At 42.3% G+C, this 23,345-nt stretch overlaps 1 protein-coding gene and 1 pseudogene across 6 annotated transcripts in view; one reads left to right on the top strand and one right to left on the bottom strand.

Moving 5' to 3' along the window:
* The window catches only part of LOC150042309 (ATP-binding cassette sub-family A member 17-like), a 52,783-nt gene that overhangs the window by 10,733 nt on the left and 18,705 nt on the right, over positions 1–23,345 (top strand). For all 6 annotated transcript variants that reach the window (XR_016533650.1, XR_016533651.1, XM_090324938.1 and 3 more), the window contains 12 exons: positions 1,668–1,927; positions 4,014–4,130; positions 5,867–5,984; positions 7,384–7,557; positions 8,690–8,862; positions 9,692–9,835; positions 10,728–10,857; positions 14,804–14,958; positions 17,065–17,220; positions 17,346–17,556; positions 19,128–19,278; positions 22,197–22,295. Coding sequence is in view for 4 of the 6 variants with exons in the window: in XM_090324938.1 (XP_090181064.1) it covers positions 1,668–1,927; positions 4,014–4,130; positions 5,867–5,984; positions 7,384–7,557; positions 8,690–8,862; positions 9,692–9,835; positions 10,728–10,857; positions 14,804–14,958; positions 17,065–17,220; positions 17,346–17,556; positions 19,128–19,278; positions 22,197–22,295 (1,888 nt within the window). In the remaining 2 variants the exon portion in view is untranslated. The remainder of the gene's footprint in view (positions 1–1,667; positions 1,928–4,013; positions 4,131–5,866; positions 5,985–7,383; positions 7,558–8,689; positions 8,863–9,691; positions 9,836–10,727; positions 10,858–14,803; positions 14,959–17,064; positions 17,221–17,345; positions 17,557–19,127; positions 19,279–22,196; positions 22,296–23,345) is intronic.
* On the bottom strand, positions 22,729–23,088 carry LOC150042310 (small ribosomal subunit protein eS24 pseudogene; annotated as a pseudogene).

Raw genomic sequence — 23,345 nt, 5'->3', positions numbered from 1 at the left:
TTGAGTAAAAACCCAAAGTCAGTGCTCAGGCCCTGAGTTCAAGCCTCGGGACTGGCAAAAATAAAAAGATAGAGATTATGGCATTCAAGGCTTACATTGTTAGAGTAAGGTAAAGTTGTTCAAAAGAAGGATGGAAACATTTCATAGGAACAAGGTATGCAAGTCTTCTCTGTGTTTCTTCTTCTTCTTCCTCCTCCTCCTCTTCCTCCTCCTCCTCCTCCTCCTTTGTTTTCTTCTCCTCATGGGGCTTAAGCTCTAGGCCTGGGCATTGTCTCTGAGCTCTTCAACCCAAGCGATTGCTCTACTAGTTGAGCCACACTGCCGCTCCGGTTTTCTGGTGGTTAATTGGAAATAAGAGTCTCACAGACTTTTGTGCCCAGGCTTGCTTTGAGCCATGATCCTCAAGATCTCAGCCTCCTGAGTAGCTAGAGTGACAGGTGTGAACCACCCGTGCCTGGCCTTCTCTGTTTCTGTATAAACTTTTCTGTTACAAAAACCTATTGCCAGGCCCCAGTTATTATCTTTTAAAAGTTTTAAAAGGAAGTTTTGCTAGGCATGGTGGCTCACGCCTATAATCCTAGCTACTCTGGAGACTCAGATCTGAGGATCTCGGTTCAAAGCCAGCCAGGGCACTAAAGATCGAAAGACTCTTATCTCCAATTAACCACTAGAAAACTGGAAGTGCTGCTGTGGCTCAAGGGGTAAGGCAGTAGCCTCGAGCTGAAGAACTCAGGGACAGTGCCCAGACCCATAATCCAAGCTCCATGACCTGACAAGCAGTCACACACACACACACACACACACACACACACACACACACACACACACACACACACACACGTAGATGATGAGTATAATGCTCCCTTTTGATTTTTTTTTTTGGTCTCCCTTTGTGAGAGTATTAGAATTGACTACTCTCTAGAAAATGAATTACTCTTAGAAAATTAAGTTAGGCCGGGAGTTTGCCCTACCAGTAGACTGCTTGCCTATCATTCACGAAGACCTGGGTTGGATTCCTTGGCACCACATACATAGAAAAAGTCAGAAGTGGTGCTGAAGCTCAAGTGGTAGAGTTCTAGCCTTGAGAAAGTCCAAGGACAGTCAGTACTCAGGCCCTGAACTCAGGCCTAGGACTGGCAAAAAAAAAAAGAAAAAGAAAAGAAAATTAAGTTGATAATCTGTATCTCATGGAAGAATGATCACACAATTAATGTGAAGCCTGCATGCCTACCAAGTAGGAAACTAGGTTCATGTGTTTGGTAGCACAGTTCAGAGACTGGAGTCCTGGACTGTGCATCAGTAACGACTAAGAAACAGGCGACAATAGGTCAGAGAGGCTATGTCTTTTATGTGTTTTGAGTTTAACCATCCTGTACATGTCAGATGATCAAAACTTTGTGTCTTCAAATTGGGAGGTTCTTGTATGGGACATCCCTCATTTTTCTGCCCCAGACTCCAGTACTCCATTTCCTGACTGGAAATGCTGTTGCCTCAATCCCCTGGGGACCCTTCCACTTCCCTCTATGTAGCCTCTCAGTTCCAGGGTTGCTTTTGCTTTCCTGCTGCTGTCTGTTACTGAATGGCTGGCCATACTATACCTGAATCCCCACAGTCATTTTCTTCAGTCTTTCCCAATTGCTTAGGTTTCACATCCTGTTTTCTTGTAGGCTACCATAAAGAAGGCTTCCTGGCCATACAGCATGCTGTGGATAAAGCCATCATGAGGCACCACGCTCCCAATGCCACAGTCACCATGTTTGAGAGCCTCAGTGTACTATTGAAGAGGTTCCCCTATGGACCCCATGTCCAGGACAAGTTCTTCATGGTGCTTCAGAATGAGTTTCCTCTGTTCCTCATGCTCAGCTTCATTTGCATTGAGCTCATCATCATTAATTCCATTACACTGGAAAAGGAGAGAAAACTTAAGGTAATGATATCCGCTTCGGATAGACACCTCTCCTGGGACAGGGGAATGGGGGGCTGCTAATGAAAAGCAGGGTAAAATAATGCAGCCCCGATGGTTAGATATTGCTTAGGTGCAGAGCAGCCTTCCAAATGAGTTGCAACTCTGAAGTAGTTTCATACTGTTTACAAAGTGTCATCCATTATTATCACATGAATCTTTGCATCGGGACTGGAGATGTCCGGCTTAGTAGGTCCTGTTTGGCTGGCCCACTGCCTGTCACCACTTCGATTTTCAGACAATGCCTGTGTAGGATCTAGGGAAAGAGCTTCCACAAGTGAGTCTTCTTCCATGGCAGGGCGGGTGGGAAGACAACCTAGAATTTGATGGAGCTGAGTTACTCCTCAAGGAATTAGTGTTACTCACTTTGGGCCCTCTTCTGCCTGCCTACTCTCTCCTATTACTTCTCACTTTCTGCCCTTTAAAATAAAATCTTCCGGGGCCGGGAGTTTGGCCTAGTGGTAGAGTGCTTGCCTAGCATGCACGAAGACCTGGGTTCTGTTCCTTGGTACCACATACATAGAGAAAAGCGGGAAGTGTTGCTGAGGCTCAAGTGATAGAGCTCTAGCCTTGAGAAAGTCCAAGGACAGGGTTCATGCCCTGAGCTCAAGTCCAGGACTGGCAAATAAATAAATAAAATTAAAAAAAGTAAATAAAATCTTCCTAAGTAATGCACCTTCTCTCTGTAAAATATAATGTAACCCTTCTATTAATTACAATAAGAAATAAAATCTTTCTGTTTGGGGGGTTGTTTTCGGTTTGCTTTTCAAACAGGATCTTTTTGTTTTTCTCAAGTTGGCCTGGAACTTGATATGTTGCTTAGGTTGGCATTAAACTTGGTATCCAAGTGCAGGAATTACAGCCACTCACCACCATGCCTAGCTAAAATCCTCTCTTGAACTTTATTTTCCTTAATTATTGATTCTCATAACTATGATTTTTTTGGTAGTGTAAAAGCTTGAACTCAGGCCCTTACTCTCTACCTCTTAAGCCTTGGCACCCAGCCCTGCTTTTTGCTGGTTATATTTTGGAGATAGAGTCTTGAAAACTTTGATGCCAGGGCCTTGAACCCTAATCCTCTGGTGGCCAGGTACTCCTTTTAGTTCCAATGTAGGTGAAGTTTGACCTTCCCTGTGTGCTTATTACTCTGGCACCATATGTCAGTATTATGGTCGTTGGATTGGTCATGTTTCCTCTTTTATACTTGAATCTTCTCTTTAGATGAGAAAAGGTTAAAGAACACCGTTTTTTTTTTTGTTGTTGTTGTTGTTTTGGTTTTGTTTTTTTTTTGCCAGGCCTGGACTTGAGCTCAGAGTCTGAGCACTGTCCTTGGACTTTCTCAAGGCTAGAGCTCTACCACTTGAGCCTCAGCACCACTTCCAGCTTTTTTCTATGGATGTGGTACCAAGGAATCGAACCCAGGTCTTTGTGCATGGTAGGCAAGCACGCTACCACTAGGCCAAACTCCTGGCCAAAGAACACTTTTTTAGAGCGTTAATACCCAGCACTGGTGACTCACCCGCAAAGCTAGCCTGGGCTTGAAAGTCTGTGAGACTCTTATCTCCAATTTAATCTGCAAAAATTTGGAAGTGTAGCTATGGCTCAGTCTTGAACAGAAAAAGATAAGGATACACCCAGGCCTTGAGTTAAAGCTCCCAAGGACTGTACTGGCACCAAAAAACAAAACAAAACAAAACAAAAAAACCAACTATTTTAACTGCCAATAGAATTTACAAGTAGGACATACAAGGAATTTAGACTTTATCCTCAACCCAGTAGGACCTGTTGATTTATAGGAGGCATTAGTAAATGAAACTAGTATACTTGCCATTTCAAAAGCAGAATAATTTTAATACAGTGCCTGCTGTAACATAACTCATTGGTTTGAACTCTTTTTTCCCCCTAGCCTGTTCAGTCAGTTAGTTCCCACTAATTGCCTGCAAGTACAACCCTTTATCCCAGGCTGCTGGGTTTTTATTAACAGACTGTCAAGCTAGACCAGTGAGGCTGAACACTAGACTGAATATAAGGTTCTTTTGCTTTTTTTTAGGACTATATGTGTATGATGGGATTGGAGAGCTGGCTACATTGGATTGCTTGGTTCATCATGTTCTTTGTTTCTGTCCTCATTGCTGTTTCTGTTATGACCATTCTCTTCTGCACAAAGGTGTGTATCTCCTCTTCTTTGGAGTGTGCTATGAAAGATGGAAAGAAATTGGGTACATTATGGATTATATAGTTTGTTTTTTTTTGTCAGTCATGGGGCTTGAACTCTGGGCCTGAGCACTGTCCCTGAGCTCTTCAGCTCAAAGCTAGTGCTCTACCACTTGAGCCATAGCACCACTTCCAGCCTTCTGGTGGTTAATTAGAGATAAGGTCTCATAGGCTTTGGTGCTGGTGCCCGAGTTGGCTCTGAACCTCAATCCTCAGATCTCAGTTTTCTGAGTAGCTAGGATTACAGGTGTGAATCACAGTGCCCAGCATAATTCTTGTTTTTTTTGAAAGTAGTTATACAAAGTAGTTTCACTTCAAATCAAATTATGATTACAATGTATGTTGATCAGTGTCACCCCTTTCCATTCGTTCTCCCCATCCATACCCTCAAGTTATGCAGTTTTATTTTATATGTATATTGAATATAATGACTATTTTTCTAACCCTCCTCCCTCCATTTATGAACCTCCTTTCTCTTACCTTCTCTCGCCCCCCCACCCCCGCCATACACACACAAACATGTTTCTGCTATTTTTTTTTTGTACCAGTCTTTGGGCTTGGGCACTATCCTTGAGTTCTTTTGTTCAAAGCTAGCACTCTACCTTTTGAGCCACAGTTCTACTTCTGACTTTTTTTGGCAGTTAATTGAAGACAAGAGTCTCACAGATTTTCCTGTCTGGGCTGGCTTTGAACCATGATCCTCAGATCTCAGCCTCCTGAGTAGCTAGGATTACAGGTGTGAGCCACTAGCAAGTGACTTTTCATTTGTTAAAATAGAGTTATTAGCCGGGCACTATTGGTTCACAACTTAGTTACTCAGGAGGCTGGGATCTGAGGATTCCAGTTCTAAGGCAGCTTGGACAGAAAAGTCCCTGTGAGACTCTTACCTCCTATTAACCACTGAAAAATAAGTGTAGCTGTGGCTCAAAGTAGTAGAATGCCATCCTTGTGCAAAAGAGCTTAGGAACAGCATCCAGGCTCTTAGTTCAAACCCCATAATCAACAAAGGATAAAAAGATGTAGTTATTGATGACAGTTTGGAAACCCTCATGTTGATACATGCATGTGTTTGCTGAAAGATTTAAAAGTCTGAGAGTGTGACTCACGTAGTAGAGTGCCTATATAATATGCCGAGAACCTAAGTTCAAATCCTAGTATTGCAGAGGAAAAAGAAGATATAAAACATTAAAAGAAATATCAAAATTGTATATCAGTCATACAAAGGAGGAAACCATTCACATTGTGTAAAACATTAAATTCAAATTCATGCTTTTTACAAAAGAAGTTTCATGCGCTAACAGTAATTTGTAAATGACAAAAGGTGCTGGATTATGTCTGCCTTGAAGGTTTTCACTTTTCTGCGCACTTTTTTGCTTAAGATAATCTTGAATGTTAAAAAATAATTTCAGAGTCGGAAGTTTGGCCTAGTGGTAGAGTGTTTTCCTAGCATGCATGAAGACCCGGGTTCGAGACATCAGTACCGCATACATTGAAAAGCCAGAAGTGATGCTGTGGCTCAAGAGGTAGAGCACTGGCCCTGAGGAAAGCCCAAGGACTGTGCTCAGGCCCCGAGTTCAAGCCCTAGGACTGGCAAAAAAAAATAATATTTTTCTACAGTGTTTATTGATGCTCGATGCTTTTTTCGAATTCTTTCTGGGTAATGACTGTGTGTCTATGATTGTTTTGTAGATGAACAACATGGCTGTGTTCAGTAACAGCGACCCTACTTTGATATTTATTTTTCTTACATGTTTTGCCATCGCCACTATTTTCTTTGCATTCATGATGAGTACATTCTTCGAAAAAGGTGAGTCCTAATGTAAGTTTCTGCCAGTGGATGCTTGTGATTTCTTTTTCTGGAAGCATTACAATTCCCATTTCCTATGCCATTAAGTATTATTACTCCAGAGCAAAGTTTTCAGCTTTATGTTTACATCCACAGTTTTATTCCCCATTATAGGTTTGTTTAAACCCTTCATTTAATTCTATTATAATTTTATGTGGAGGTGAATAATGTTTTAATCCAGAAGAAAATAGAAAGATAAGATATCCAAAACAGATAACATTCTAGATCTTGACTGTGAAGTTGGAGCATGAGAGGAGGGTAGCTTCTAAGATACCACAGTAAGAAAGGATTTCTGGTTCCTCATGCTCCTGTTCAAATGCTTTTTCCTGTAAGACTCTGGGTATCCGCTCAAGCAATGAACACAGCCAGCACAAGCCTTCAAACAACCAGCAGCAGCCAGGGGAGGAGATATGAGAGAGGCTGTACTTAAAAACTGCCTTCTCAGAGGACTTCATTGGACTCCTCTTTGAGGCCCTCTCCAACCTTACAAACTTTGTTTTTTTTTTGGTCAGTCATGGAGCTTGAGCATGGCCTGAGCACTACCACCCTTGAGCTCTTTGGCTCAAGGCTGGAGCTCTGCCACTCGAGCCACAATGCCACTTCTATTTTTCTGGTGGTTAATTGGAGATAAGAGTCTCACAGACTTTCATGCCTGGGCTGGCTTTGAACCGTGATCCTCAGATCTCAGTTTTCTGAGTAGCTAGGATTACAGGTGTGAGCCGTAGGTGCCTGGCACAAACTTTTCTTCTTTATATTCAGTCCTTAGATTTTCAATTCTTACTCATAATTTCCTAGAAGTCAAACATCTGCATTTAACTTGAGTTCAGCTGCCCAACTGTGGTCAAATAGGTCTTCTGTCCTAATCTAGAGCCACTATGCTTACAACCTGGTAAACTTTTAATCTAGCTCCATGACATTGAGAAAAGTTATTTACCATGACTATGTTTCTGTTTCCTTTTCTGCAAAACAGGGAGGATGTGCACAATAAATTAAATAATACATTGAGAGCTCTTGCCATAGTGCTAAGGTGGGCTTCATAGATGCTATGCGATCCACCACTCATCTTTGAAGAGGGTTTTTATTGTCGGAGACACAGTACAGCTTTAGAGAGAAGACGTTTCAGACAGATATTTATGTGTATATGTGAGGGTTCTTTCATTGATTAAGTGCTGCAAATATTCCTTGTCTTTTAGTAATAATAGTTCCAGTGTAAAAGGTTTCTTAAGGAATTGTTTCCCTTCTGAAATGCTGAGAGAAGTACAGAGATACTTTTCTTACCAGAACTGAGGAAAGGAGTATATGTCACAGCACTTTGCATATTACTGATGAAATTCTTTGTTTCTCCCTTCTAAACCTGCAGCCTACGTTGGAACGGCCATAGGAGGGATCATCTTCTTCTTTACCTACCTCCCCTACCTGTACCTCACTTTTAGCTACCATCAGAGGAGCTATAGCCAGAAGATCAGCTTTTGTCTCTTCTCAAATGTTGCCATGGCCATGGGAATCCGATTCATCTCTATGTTGGAGGCAAAAGGTGAGATTTATCTTTCTCCTTCTCAAACAGTCTTCAGGTGACCTGGATGCTTTACTCCAGGTAAGGTTGACACATTTCATTTATAGTATATACTTGCAGCTAAAATAGATACTGTGTGGAAAGTTAAAGAAATACACAATAGGGGCCTGGAGTATGGCCTGGTGGTAGAATGCTTGCCTACCATGCACAAAGCCCTAGTTTGATTCCTTGGCACCACATACACAGAAAAGCTATAGTTCAAGTGGTAGAGTGCTAGCCTTGCAAAAGCTCAAGGACAGGACCTAGGCCTATCTCAAGGATTTTCCTGACCTTCCTTCCCAGGCTGGCTTCTAACCATGATCTTTTGATCTCAGTCTCCTCAGTAGCTAAGATTACAGATGTGAGCCACCAGCACCCAGCTTCCCTTCAACTTTTATTTATTTTTCCCCCTTCCACTTTTTATGCCAGTGCTATCACTTGAACTTAGAGACTCACATTCTCTATGGCTTGCTCATTCGTTGCTAGTGCTCTACCACTTGAGCCATACTTCCAGTTTGGAATATAGCTGATAAATTGGAGATGGAGTCTTAAGGGCTTTCTACTTTTGCTGGCTTTGAAGTACGGTCTTCAGATCTCAGGTGGCCAGATGTTGGGGGATACTAAAACCCAAGAGTCCTTGGCCCCAGAGACTGCAGAACTGGGGGCAGTGATGAGTGAGGACAGGATCTCCTATGAGTGGGACTCCGTACCCACAGGAGCCGGGCATGTTACCCAGACAAGGAATGTGGGTACACGTTTCTTGGGAAGGAGTTACTTACATGAAGCTAATCTTCAAGCTAAGAGTTAGCCAAAGCAGGTTGGGAGGGGTGGGAAGTTAGTCTAGTAGCATATGTACAAGTGTGGACATGTGTGTATATAAGGCTATGTCTCATTTCTTTTTGGTGTTGGTCAAAGTACTGCAATAAATAATAAACCTGCTTTATCTCATGGGAGCAACTTTTTTATCTTTGCTCCTTCCTGTGCCTTGGGTTGGTCTTGTAATGTTGTAGACACAAATAATCTAGTTTCGTTCACGGCCTAACTCCCTACAGTTTGACCGGAAGGCTCTGGTGACTTCTGTGCCTTTGATTACCCTGTCCTTCCTCTGTAACAGGCACAGGCATCCAGTGGAAGAACATGGGCAGTGTCACAGGAGACTTCAGCTTCTCACAGGTGCTGCTGATGCTCCTCGTGGACTCATTCTTGTACTGTCTGATAGCCTGGTATGTGGAGAACATTTTTCCAGGGAGCTTTCAAAAACGCAAGCCCTGGTACTTCTTTGCCTTGGTGAGTTCTAATGCTTTTAAGTTTTTCGTGTTCCTAGGTCCCTCAGAGATATCCTGATCAAAATTTTAAATACCAAGAAGTTTACCCTGGGTTCATAACAAACCTGTCAGCTAATAGAATAGGATTGCCAGCTAATGGAGCATGATTAACAGTCCTAGTTTCTCTAATCCTTGCTCTACCACTGATGCAGTGGGCTTCAGTGGGGTGTCAGTCTCATACAAGCCTCACTTGTAGTGCTAGAGTCCTCTCCCATTCCTTCCCATTCACTAGAAGAGACACCCTGAAATACTCCAAGATCCCTGTTCCCTAAGGACTCTGGTGGGGATACAACTTTTCCTGGTAAACTCCCAGATATGTCAGAATCTGGGATGACTGTTTTTCTTACAAAGCTGAGCTGTCATGTTTTCTTTAGCCCTTCTACAATGCCTCCAGTGGCCTACGCAGGGCTGATAATCCCAGCCGAATCCTGGGCACTGATTGGGCCCTCTACTTCTGAGATTGTGGAGAAATGGATAGACCGTTGTCTCCAATATTTCTCCAGGCCCCAGATAACAACTCCAGGGTTGCTGACTGCTGGGAAAGTGGCTTTCCTATTCTATCAGGAATCTAGAGCTGAAGCAGCTTTCCTAGTTCCTTCTTAAGGACCATGGATCAGACTGAAATTCAGTTAACTGGTAGCCAAATAGATTCACTTCTCTAGGCACCGTTAAATATTTGAGGCAATATGTAGACTGCCCTTGGGGTAGGGATGGGTGCTAGTTTACCAAAATACTTACCTTCCAGAAGACTTCACATACACAATTGATGGTTAGCTTGACTTCCTCTGCAGCCCTCCTACTGGCTTGGGAGCCAAATTCCAGTGACAAGACCAGTGCTGCACATGGAAGATTCTGAGAAACCTCTGGAAAGTCAGTTCATACAGGAAGAGCCATCTGATCTGATAAGAGGGATTGAAATCCATCATCTATACAAGGTATCAGCTCACAAACCTCCTTCCAAAAGCTTAAGAAACAACCAATGTAAGCTTATCTTTTATTCTTGTAAAATACATTCTTATCACAAGATATTCTCTGCAACTGAGAATTTCAGTCACTTTTTTAATGCTACCCTCAGAGTTAGAGATAAAGCTTGAAATGCCCTGTTTCTGGCCATAGGGTTGAATGACTACATGGAAAGTTTCATGTGTCTCTTGGAAGCAGTGTCCTCTCATCTCCAGTACCAAATACCTTTGAACTTTCACTGGAATTCAGTCATTTAGTACATGACATTATTATTATTTTACTTTATTATTATTATAATTATGTAGTTGTACAAAGAGGTTACAATTCTATAAAAAGGGTTATGAGTTCCAGGCTTCTTGGTCAGTGTCACCCATCCATGTTTTCTGCCATTCACTCCCTTTCCACCCCTCCCCTCAAGTTACCTAGTTCAGTGGTACATGACTTTTATCCACGATATCAAATTGAAATCTACATTATACTATTGGCTTACTGGTGCAAAAGTAGAGGTAATTGTTTTTTTTCTTTGTTTTTGGTTTTTTGCCAGTCCTGGGTCTTGAACTCAGGGCCTGGGCACTGTCCTTGGGCTTTCTCAAGGCTAGCACTCTGCCACTTGAGCTATAGTACCACTTCTGGCTTTTTCTGTATACATAGTACTAAGGAATCAAACCCAGGCCTTCATGCATATCAGATGAGTACTCCACCACTAGGCCATGTTCCCAGCCCAAGGCGATTGTTCTTGCATAGGAGACTGCAGAGCCTTGCTCCACACAGAGCACCATGTTGATGAAGGACTCTGGTGATGAGGTGTGAGCTTAGTGCTCTGCTTCCTGAGTATGGGTATTACACTGCCTTGACCTCCCACAGGTGTACCACAGGGGAAGGAAGAAATACATAGCAGTCAGAGATCTGAACATGAATATGTACCGGGGGCAGATCACTGTGCTCCTGGGACACAATGGCGCTGGAAAGTCCACCACCTGCTCTATGCTCACAGGTACCTACATGGAATCGGCTCTTGGGAGGAAGCCCTGAAAAAAGCACTGAGCAGAGATAGACTTGGGGTTCCTTTCCCCTGTTAGACCTTATTGGTATTTTAGTTAAATACCACTTGTTGTTTATTTTACCACCTATTTAGCATCTGATTATTCAGTGTACCTGTGTCAGGAAAAGGAAGTCATTGCCTTTCTCAGTCAATCTGCAGAAGTCAGTTTCATTCATTATGAGACGATAACAACAGTGACTAGAAGTTTCTCTCCAGATAAAACTTTCTTATGACTGATAGGCATTGCTAATCTTTCAACACAAACATTTGTCTATAAACATTGTAACTTTTGATTGCCCCAGAAACTTTAGAATGATTCTTTTTTTTTTTTTGGCGGTCCTGGAGCTTGAACTCAGGGCCTGGGCACTGTCCAGGAACTGCTTTTTCTCAAGGTTACCACTCTACCACTTCACTTCCAGCTTTTTCTGTGTCTGTGGTTCTGAGGAATGGAACCCAGGGCTTCATGCATGCTACCCCAGCACTCTACCACTAAACCATATTCTCAGCCATTGAAAATGATTATAGTTTCAGAATAACTTTATGTCTAAAAATAATTTAGGCCTAATTGTTTTGCATCTGATCAACTAAAATAATATTCTGTGAATTTGAAAACTAATATAAGAAACATTTATTAAAGACTTCACAAGTATAAAGTTCTGAACAAAGCAGTGAGATGCATTTTCAACCTCCAGAAAGCTCTGAGAGCCGGCCAGAGCACCACACTGTGGGGAAGCAATCAGATTGCCCCTGTAATGTCTTCATCCCTCTATTAAAACATTCAAAGAGTCAGGGCCAGTGGCTCACACCTGTCATCACAGGCTTAGATCAGGAGGTTTACCGTCCTCCGGATGGAAGCTTTCTAATCTCCATCTTCAAAATAATCAGTAAAAAGCAGGGTCTGAAGCATAGCTCAAGTGGTAGAGTGCCATCCAAACAAGCAACTAAGTGAGCGTGAGGCCCTGAGATTTTGTACTACAAAAACAAAACAAGAAAACATTGAAGAGCAGGATATAGTGATATTTGGTGGGAGGTGCATTTGGCCAGCCTTCTGGTTGCAGAACTTTCAAAACCAATTCTCAGCCAGCAGCTATTCAACAGAGGGGCTTAGTGTATGTCAGGATGATGTCTGAGTGCCACAGTTTCCTGGGCAGACATACTGGTATTTCTAGAAAGGTGGTCCTCTTTCAGAAATAGACATTGCTGTGCCTGATGGTGTGGCCATTGAGGAAGAGTCTTTGTCCTAACATGTTTGTAAGGTTCTCTTTGCTGGAAAGGAGGTCTAACCAGGACCCTCAGACTACGTGTCAAAGAGGCAAGTCAGATACTAGGTCATTGCAGTGAGTCCATAAATACTTTTCACCCTACAGATTCCCCTATTTCCTCCCTTCTTGTTTTTTTTTTTCCATCATTGCTCATTCATTTGTATGTATGTTCATTATTTCTGTGTCTCCCCAATCCCCCCTTGCTAGGGAACTGGTTCTGTTTACTTCTGGAGCTCAGACCGTATTTCACAGTATAGATACTCAATAACTATGGAACAAATGACTGACATTACTAGAATATAATTACAAGTACTGCTAAAATAAAACTATAAATACTATGTCACAGAAGCTCTACCACAGATCTCTACTAATGTGACTTGGCATAGAACACACTGTTAATTTTGCCCCCATGAAAATGATAGCAGTATTGGAGTTGCTGTGCTAAAAAGAAAAATATGGCTCCTTGTCCCGGATATTAGAGAGCAAAGGGCTTCCATTCCCAGATGGTTTAGGGCTTCCATCCCCAGATTGTTTAGGGCTTCCATTCCCAGAATTTTTGCCAAAAGTTCCCAGAGCTGATAGTGTCTTAGACTCCATTTCTCTGCCCAGTAAAATATTTGGGTTTTCTATTAGTTCTTCTGTTGTTATAACTTTACATGAAGATTTGTCAAAGTTTGTATAGAATAACACCACCTTTTAATTTTTTGTCCCCAAAATGATTATAGATATTACCACAAAGTAGATCTAAAAACCCAACCAATGTGTAATTTGGTAGTTTGTTTTTTGTTTGTTTGTTTGTTTGTGGGTCATGGGGCTTGAATTCCGCCTGGGCACTGTCCCTGAGCTCTTCAGCTCAAGGCTTCTGCTCTACCCTTGAGCCAAGCCCCTCTTCCTGTTTTCTAGAGGTTAATTGGAGATAAGAGTCTCAGGTCCTTTTGTGCCCGGGCTGGCTTTGAACCTTGATCCTCAGATCTCAGCCTCCTGAGTAGCTAGGATTATAGACGTGAGTCACTGCACCTGGCTTTTTTTCCCTACCAAATCTATTTATACATTTGTTGAGTGTAGAGAAATAGCCTCACCACATTGTTATATGAGAAAAAGAACAATTAAACACTCAAATTTATACTTTTTTTTTTTTGAGGAGGGGTGGGGAAGGTGCTCCAGAGGCTTGAACTTTGGGCCTGGGCACTGTCCTTGAGCTCCTTTTGCTCAAGGCTAGCACTCTACCACTTGAGCAAGAGCGCCACTTCCTGTCTGTCTTTTTTTTTTTTTTCTGTGATTTAAGTGGAGATGAGAGTCTCACAGACTTTCCTGCCCAGGCTGGCCACAAACCGCAATCCTCAGATGTCAGCCTTCTGAGTAGCTAGAATTACACGGGTGAGCCACCGGTGCCTGGCTTATGTTCACATCTTAATTAAAAAAATAAATTGTGGTTAAAGCACTTATTAACATGTGCAAGGTACTGGGTTATGTCTCCAGCACTGAAATAAACACACAAATAGATTTAGTTACATATAAAAATCCATAAGGCTATCAATAGCTAACAGTAGCTATCTTTTCATGATGAGACTTATATAATCCTTGTGTGTATACATGCACAGGCATGTGTGCATGTACATATACACTGGTCCTCAGACTTGAATCAGGGCCTGGGCATTGTTGCTAATCTTTTTTGTTCAAAGCTAGCACTGTTACCATCTAAGCCACAACTCTACTTCTTATTAATGCTTGATTAAAGAATCTCACTGATTTTCCTGTCCTGACTAGCTTTGAACTGTAATCCTCAGATTTCAGCCTCCTGAATAGCTAGGATTACAGGCATGAGCCACTAACACCCAACTTGTTTTCTTTTCTCTCTCTTTTTTTTTTTTGCCAGTCCTGGGGCTTGATCTCAGGGCCTGAGCACTGTCCTTGGGCTTTCCTCAAGGCCAGCTACCACTTGAGCCACAACAGCACTTCTGGCTTTTTTTTTTCTATGTATGTGGTCCCAAGGAATCAAACCTGGGCCTTCATGCATGCTAGGCAAGCATTCTACCACTAGGCCAAACTCCAGGCCTGCCAACTTGTTTTCTTTATTAATTTTTTCTTTTTCCAAATGTTTTTGCAATAAATACATTTCCTTTTTCATCCTAATGAGAATAAAGACAATAATACCATACTGGTAGGCAGTCTTCAGGGTTTTACATGCATATATATGGCAGTGAATACATTAATTTACTCATTTATTGAACAGATATTTATTGGAAGTCAAAGATAAGATCTCAACTTTTGCCTTTGAAGATCTCAATTCAAGTCTTGTATTCCCAAAATGCTTTTCTCCCTCACCATATAAAGCAATGTAATTTGTTTTAGAGCTGCATATGTTTTGGTTACTTACTCATATTGAAGCTGCTCGAAAGCAGAAAGAATACCTCCTGTCTCTAACCAATCCCCACACATTCTAGCACACTACTAGCACACAAAGAACAAATATTCCTTGATTACCATTAATTGGCTGACAGTGGCAATGAAGTAGAATAAGGGTTCAAGGGAGATTGAGTAAACAAAAGAGAGAGGGCATAGAGTCATTAAGCCCTTGTGGTGTTGAATCCTCTGACTGAAGATGACTTTAGGATGCCTCTTCTACCTGGTTCTAGGTCTTACTATCCCTTCAAGTGGACAGGCATATATCAATGGATATGAAATTTCAACAGACATGGTTCAAATCCGAAAGAGCATCGGTTGGTGTCCCCAGAATGATGTCTTATTTGAAAACTTTACAGTAGCAGAACAGCTTTCTTTCTATGCTCAGGTAAATTGGAAGGTAACAGAGATCTGTTTTCTCTGTGTCCTTTTTTGGGATAGTAAGGCTGCAATACTCTGACTCATTTTAAGGGGATCTTTGAAAGGAACACTCACATTTTCTCCACTGTCAACACTTGTGAAACCTTCAGTGTGAGAATATTGAGAGTAGAAGGGAGGGCAGTTTCCCATATGGACTGATTCTCCTAAGACCGACTGGCTATCCTACAATGCAGTTCTGACACTATCTGCAACCAAGCCAAAGATTCAGTCCCACAAGACTCTCCCACTTCTGATGGCAATTATAAGTTCCAGGTTGTCACTTGTACTTTTGACCAGCTGACTATCAATCAAGGGTTCCTGTAGCCCCCTCCTCAGACTCACCAGAAAACACAGTTTAGAGGTTTTCTGTAGACTATGTTATTTAGGCATGATGATGGGTCCTTGGGTTAGCCTCCTGCCCCTCCCTCCTCCCTAGGGGATGAGGAATGGAGCTGAAAGTTGCAAGCTTGTAGTTATGATTTAATCTTTCTGATGATCCCACCTTGACACTGTCCAAGAGCCTTCCACAAATTCCTTCTTCAGAAGTAATACTAGAACATTTCTAGTATGCAAGAAATTCTGAGGGATTTAATAACTCAAAAATGATCAGCATGCAAAAGGGATGGAAGAGCACCTGTCTGGAAAGTATGAGACTTCAAACCCTTGTACCACCATCACCCCAAAAAAGAAAGGAAGGAAGGAAGGAAGGAAGGAAGGAAGGAAGGAAGGAAGGAAGAAAGAAAGAAAGAAAGAAAGAAAGAAAGAAAGAAAGAAAGAAAGAAAGAAAAAGAAAAACTTGTGCTAGATGTGGTGGCACATTTGTACCACATCCATTTTTCATATAAACCTAAAAGAATGGTGTTTCCAAACTCAATAGCACTGGCGCCAGCAATTTACTCAACTAGTGTGATGAATCAATGTTTAGTAAAATTTGCCTTAACATGGTGGATAGCTACCTTTCTGAGGAGATATATTAGCCCAAACTGGTCCAGATTTCCAAGTCTCCACCAGCCGGCCCAACAAGCTCCTATTTTATGTTGCTAAATTCATAGCAGAAACCTGGATTTAGATCGCCACCCACTGTCAAACCACTCGTAACTACAGTTTCAAAAAGATGGCCAAAACCAGTATGTTTAGGTTATAGTTGATCTTTGTCAAGTTTTCTCTATATAAGATCAAATGGCCTCAGTGGGAAACAGTTGTATTGTTTTCTTTCAACCTGGATGATTTCTTTTCCCTACCTAAATCCCTGGGCTACAGCATCTAATGAAATGTTGAATAAAATGGAAAGAGCAACTGTGTTTTTATGAAGAAAAATAATAGATTTACTGTTAATGTTGCCTGTTTTCGTTTCTTCTTTTTTTTTCATGGTCCTATGGCTTGAACTCAGGATCTGGACACTGAAACTGAGCTTTTTGTGCCCAAGGCTAGGACTCTGCCATTTGAGCCACTGATCCATTTCTGGCTTTTTGGTTAATTGAAATAGTCTCATTGCTAGCTACTCAGGAGGCTGAGATCTGAGAATCACAGTTCAAAGGCAGCCCAAGCAGGAAAATCCATGAGACTCATCTTCAAATAACCACCAGAAAACAAATGGTACTGTGACTCAAGTGGTAGAGCTGTACCTTGAACTGAAGAGCTGGACAGTGCCCAGGCACAGACTTCAAGCCCCACACTGACCAAAAATAGTCTCATAGACCTTCTTGTCCTGATTAGCTTCGATCCTCAGATCTCAGCCTTCCAAGTAGCTAGGATTACAGGTGTGAACTACCGTACCCAGCTTCAGGCAAAATTTCTTTAAAAATAAAAAAGCACATCAATTTTTTTGTACGTTGACCCACTCTGGCATTCCTGGAATAAATGCCAATTCACGATGTATTACTGTTTTAACATGGTACTGTATTTAATTTGAATGTCATATGCTTACTTACATAGTTCAACATGAAAGTCTATCCCTTTGCTTGAAAATATTTTCTTGCATATTTCCCCTGTATACACAAGCAAAACATTAGTTGGCTGCCTAGAACTCCCAGAACAGCCACCTCATTTTCCCTCCTCATCCCCACCATGGCAGCTGAAAGGCCTGTCACCCCAGAAGTGCCCCGAGGAAGTGAAGCACATGCTATACGCCCTCAGTATGGAGGACAAGCGGAGCTTGAGGTGCAAGTTCCTGAGCGGAGGGATGAAGCGCAAGCTCTCCATCGGCATCGCCCTCATAGCGGGCTCCAAGGTACTGGGCAGCAGCACCCCGTCCTGATGCAGCCAGGCCAGGCCCCACACGCACGGCCACCTCAGCCAGCCCAGGTCTGGACAGCGGCTCCGCCGTGGTCACAAGGCTTTGCCTCTGCCATCCAGTTGCTGATTCTGGACGAGCCCACCTCGGGCATGGACGCCATCTCCAGGAGGGCCATCTGGGACCTTCTCCAGCAGCAGAAGAGTGACCGCACCATCCTGCTGACCACGCACTTCATGGACGAGGCTGACCTGCTGGGGGACCGCATCGCCATCATGGCCGCAGGGGAGCTGCAGTGCTGCGGGTCATCTCTGTTCCTCAAGCAGAAATATGGTGAGTGCTGGGAAGCAGGTGCCAGGGCCAGCGCCATGGCCTGCTGCACTGGGGGGCACTCCCTCTCCCCCCCACCCGCTAGCCTTTGTGACGGACCCTGACATGGGTGGGAAGTGACCTCCTCTACCTCCCCTAGACTTCCTGTCTTCTCACCCCAGAGGAGGAATTTGTAAGAATAAGGGGGATATGAAGTAACGCCTCCACCCAGGCCTCTTGTGACAGCCTTTCTTCATCATGTTTAAAATTATACATTCCCAAGATTAACTGTGCCCTACTTATTTTTGCTTACTTTTTGTCTGTTTCCTTTTTCTTTCTTTCTTTTTTTTTTGGTTGGTTGTGGGGCATGCTTTCAGGGCCTGAGAACTGTCCCTGAGCTCCTCAGCTCAAGGCTAGAGTTCTACCACTTTAAACCACAGTGCCACTTCCAGTTGTCTGGTGGTTAATTGTTGTCTGATGGCCTTTCCTACCCTGGTTGGCTTTAAATTGCAATCCTCAGATCTCAGGCTCCTGAGTAACTAGGATTATAGGTGTGAGCCACCAGCACCTGGTTTATCTCTTACCCCATGTTATTGCAGTACCTGTCATAGCTTATAACTTCAGAAAATGTTGGTTGAATGACTCCATTTTCTATATGATATAGAAAGTATTACTGGGAATGTGGCTTAGTGGTAGAGTGCTTGCCTAGCATGTTTGAAGCCCTGGGTTTGATTCCTCAGTACCACATACACAGAAAAACTGCAAGCAGCAGTGTGGCTCAAGTGGTAGAATACTAGTCTTCAGAAAAGAAGTTCAGAAACAGTGCCCAGGCCATGAGTTCAAATTACTAGAAAAAAATCAATACTGAGGTCTGAAAATTCTTCCTCAAAACAATGGGGTTTTAGCCAGGTGCCAGTAGCTCACACCTGTAATCCTCGCTACTCAAGAGGCTGAGATCCTAGGATCACGATTCAAAGCTAGCCTGGGCATACTCGTATCTCTAATTAACCAGCAGAAAATCAGAAGTGGCACTGTGGTTCAAGTGGTAGAACACTAGCCTTGAGTTGAAGAGCTCAGGGACAGTAACCAGGCTCAGATTTTAAGCCCCACAACCATCACCACCACCACCACCAACAACAACAACAAAAAAAAAAAACTATGGATTTTTGGTTTTGGTTTGCCTTTTCTTTTTTCTTTTTGAGTTTCTTAGGATGAACCAGGGCTGCTAATATAGTAGGCAAGTGCTAAGCTAATGAACTATATCTCTAACCCTGTGGTATAATTTTTATATGGTATCATTAATATTTAAGGTATCTGCTTACAACGTTTGCACTTCCTCAAGTTAGTTATCATTTAATGGAAGTGTTGCCCCGCATAACAAAATTTGCTACGGTCACCTTCCAATTCCAGAGCAGAAGAAGACTCCTAAACGGAATTCCAGAGGCCAGTTCATTATAGTCTAAACTTGATCCCACAGGGCAGTTCAGCTTCTTTCCCTAAACACTGTCCCATTCTAAACTACAGAAAACTAAATGTGGTCCAAAGAGAGAAGTATAGAGTAAAATGGTTTTATGGTCTTTTACATGGTATTTCAGGTGCAGGATACTATATGACTTTACTGAAAACACCTTTTTGTAACACAGAGAAGCTCTGTCGTCTTATCTATCATCACATACCAAATGCAATTTTGGAGTCTGATGTTGCAGAAGAATTAATATTTATACTTCCTAAAGAGAGCACACACAGGTATGGATTGAGAGGTTAGCACAGTTCACGCTGGCCACAGAAATCAATGTTCTTCATGCAAAAGACACCTGATCCTAAATCTCATCCTGTTAGAGAACTATCGCAGACTTAAGATCTCATTGTCTGGATCATGTCTGAGTGCCGGTGAGGTTTCTCAAGTGTGGTACTTGGAGTGAGCTCTTTGGTTATTGTTCTTTTTTATTTGAAGATCAGCAACTAAAGAGAGAATTATCTGATCCACATATATCCAGCTCATTGGGCATGAAATGATGACATGAATAGATAACCACAATATTTCTGAAAACCTATATTTAGAAATTGAACAAATAAGAAGTACATGACAGTTGTTAGTTTTAGCAATTCTGACTTGTAGGTGTCACCAATTTCTGCTTTTCTAGGGTCAAGACATGTATATTTATTAGGACATGATTCTGCTTCTTAAGAGTGGTTTTGATCAATCCTTAAGACCACTCACTGGTTATTGACTTTGATATATATATATATATAATATATAATAGTATTATATATAATATTATATACATATATATACATATACATATCCTTTTCTACAAAAACTGGTTGATTATTTGCAGCAAGGTAGCTTCATTTGTATCTTTTCCTGCCAGATACATAGGCCAGATACCATTTTTGATTTTGATTTTTGTGTGTGTGTTTTGGTGGAGGGGTGGTCATGGGGCTTGAACTAGGCCTGGGAGCTGTTCCTGATCTCTTCAGCTCACGGCCACCACCCTACCCTTGAGCCAAGCCCTACTTCCTGTTTTCTAGAGGTTAATTGGAGATAAGAGTCTCAGGTCCTTCTGTGCCTGGGCTGGCTTTGAACCTTGATCCTCAGATCTCAGCCTCCTGAGTAGCTAGGTTTATAGGCCTGAGCCACCATGCCAGTGAACTTTATCCCTTTTTGTCCAAGCTGGTATAGTTTGGACAGGTAGATTTCCTAAAACCAGAGTATGAAATGAATTTGCTAGGCTAAAGTTACATTCACACCCCTCAACTCCCTCTCACTGGGATCCTGGCTCAAGTGGAACAGCACCTACATGATAAGTGCTAGTGACTGATTTCAAACCCAGCATTACCACAGGAAAGAAGAAGGTCCTTCTCTACCTTGGACTGAGAGCCATGATAATGTAGCAAAATGTTGGTCTGAAGTTTAGAACCCTTTGTCCAGATGACTGAGACTGACTGACCAGTGGGTACATCTGAAATGTATCAATTGGCTCTCAGCAAAGGACCACACAGCTGCATAGTGAAACTATTCTTCATTGTGAAGCAATATTTCATTATGATTACTTTTCCTTTCATTTTGCCCCTGAGCACTTCGAGAATGTTTTGCTGGAAAGCCTGTTGGGATGCCTCTATATTGTTTCTAATTTCTGTTAACCATTTGATTGGTTCATTTTTCATATTGTCATGTGTAACTATAACAAACCATTTAACACAACATTACAACTGGATATATCCACAGGAATTTACACACAAGTTCATTAAATACTCTGTCTTTTGTTCTAGCAGCTGAAACACTGTAGCCACACCTCTTTCAAATGACATGAAAAATTAAACAATTTTCTCACTGTTATTCCAGTCTCTCTCTTGCCTTTGCTCCCACTCTGATCCCAAAGCCATATTACATGTTCTAGGTTTGTTGTTGTTGTTGTTATAGCACTTCTGGGACCAAATTCTGTTTCAGTAGTGTATTATACTGAATAATAAGTTACTTCAAAGTTTGCTGACTTAAAATGACAACCATTTTGTTGTCTGTCATAGTTAGGCTGACAGGGTTCAGCCAGTTTTTATACTGTCTGAGACTAAAGTTATTCAGGAGCTAGAATGAACTAGAATGTCTAGGACAGCTCATTCTTACATGGGATGGTAGGACTGGCTGGCTGGCTGTCACCCGGGAGCTCATGGGCAGCTCACCATTGCACTCAGAACTCTTCCACGTGGTGTGCATGTACTTCTTATAGCAAGGTAGGAAAGGTCCAAGAAGGGGCATCCCGAGAGTGTGTGTGCAAAGGAGAAGACTTAAGACAGCCATTCTGCTCAGGAATACTAGAACATCACTTCTGTCATATTCTCTTGCTCAAAGCACTGAAAGGGAGCAGAGAATAAACACCACTTGGTGATGAAGAGTGAGGACTGGCACGCCCAGTGGGGGAGGAAGCTTGGAGATTTTAGGCCACAAGAAGAGACGGTGTATAATGTTGACAGAGCCCATATGCCATAAAGAGGTACACTCCATATGTGTACATGCCTCATAACAGAGCTTGAAAATATCTAGATAAACTGTGAAAACAGATGGTGTGAATTTTCGACTTTTGATCTCTAGAACTGTAAGACAAAAAAAGAGCTTTGGAAATAACCCATATGTTAATACATGTAAAAGGGCTAAGGAGGGCTGGGAGTTTGGCCTAGTGGTTAAAGTGCTTGCCTTGCATGCACGAAGACCCGGGTTCGATTCCTTGGTACCACATATGTAGAAAAAAGCTGGAAGTGGTGCTGAGGCTCAAGTGGTAGAGCTCTAACCTTGAGAAAGTCCAAGGACAGTGCTCAGGCCCTGAGCTCAAGCCCAGGACTGGCAAAAAAAAAAAGGGCTAAGGATACCTCCCTAGCATTTAGAGACAGTATTGTTATTTTTCTCTATTCAAAAAGAAAAAATGGATACATAATGGTTTTACATCTCCATAATGTGCTAGATATTTTAGGCTTATCCTACAGGAACCTTCCAAAGGAAATTCTGTTACCCTTACTCACGTTCATGTGCTCTAGTTCTAAAATTAAAGTTGGGATCTGAACAGAAGTCTCCTGACCCACAGCCCATGCCTCTTCCTCTGCACAGAAGTATGGGTGGTAGAGGGTTCCCTGGTAGACTTTCAAGAATCAAACTGTCCCTTCCTTTCTAGGTTTGAATCTCTGTTTGCTGACCTGGAACTGAGTCAGTCGAAGCTGGAAATCTCCAGCTTTGCCGCCTCGGTGACCACCATGGAGGAAGTGTTCATCAGGTGAGCTCTGCCTGTCAGGTGGGAAGGGAGGCTAGAGGTCCTCTTTCTTTTTTTGGGGGGGGGGGGGTTGTCGTGGGGCTTGAACTCTATACCTGAGTACTGTCTCTGAGCTCTTCAGCTCTAAACCAGTGCTCTACCACTCTGAACTACAGCACTACTTTTGGTTTTTCTGGTGGTCAGTTGGAGGAGTCTCACAGACTTTCCGGTCTGTGCTGGTTTTGAACCACAGTCCTCAGAGATCAGCCTCCTGGGTAGCTCGGATCACGGATATGAGCCACCAGTGCCTGGCTTAGATGACCCTCAGATCTCAGCCTCCTGAGTAGCTAGGATTACAGGCGTGAGCCACTGCACCCAGCTTAGAGAATACATTTTTTAAAATGTTTTTACAGTTTATTGATCCCTCTTCACTGCAGACCAACTCATTGCAGGATCTTCATTCCTTTGACTTTTTGCCAGCTCCAACATTTGCCTTTGCAGTACCTCTCACTTTCTTCATTCTGTTTTTGCGTTCCTTTCACTATTTTCTTGAGGTCTTTTTCTTTTCATTCAGACTATGTCTATGTTTGGGTTCATTTTGCTTTGCTTAATCCAAGGAATCATAAATCATGCCAAAACCAGTTGTCTTGCCACCACCAAAATGGGTTCGGAATCCAAATACAAAGATGACACCCGGTGTGGTCTTGTACATTTTGGGAACTCTTTCCCGTATTAGGTGAAGAACATCAATCACCATCTTCTTCCTCTGAAGTAGTTGGTTGATCATGAACTTCCTGCTTGGGATAGTTACTGAATATTCAAGATGGCAGCAGACCTTCAGACAGCCAGGGAGGAAAAGATGGAATACATATTTAAAGAATTTTATCATTTGAGATACTTTTGCTTTCAAATAGCAAATAAACAATAGAAGTGTTATTTCATTTTTTTAAAAAAGTTCCCAAAGTCTGCATGGTGGCTCACACCTATAATCTAGCTACTCAGGAGGCTGAGATCTGAGGATCAAGGTTCAAAGCCAGCCTGGGCACAAAAGGGCCTAAGACTCTTATCTCCAAT

The sequence above is a fragment of the Megascapheus bottae genome, chromosome 36 (assembly GCF_031878675.1).
Source record: "Megascapheus bottae isolate mThoBot1 chromosome 36, mThoBot2.hap1, whole genome shotgun sequence".
NCBI lineage: Eukaryota > Metazoa > Chordata > Mammalia > Rodentia > Geomyidae > Megascapheus > Megascapheus bottae.
Note: the sequence above shows the minus strand (reverse complement) of the source record. Positions and strands in the feature narration are given on the sequence as shown.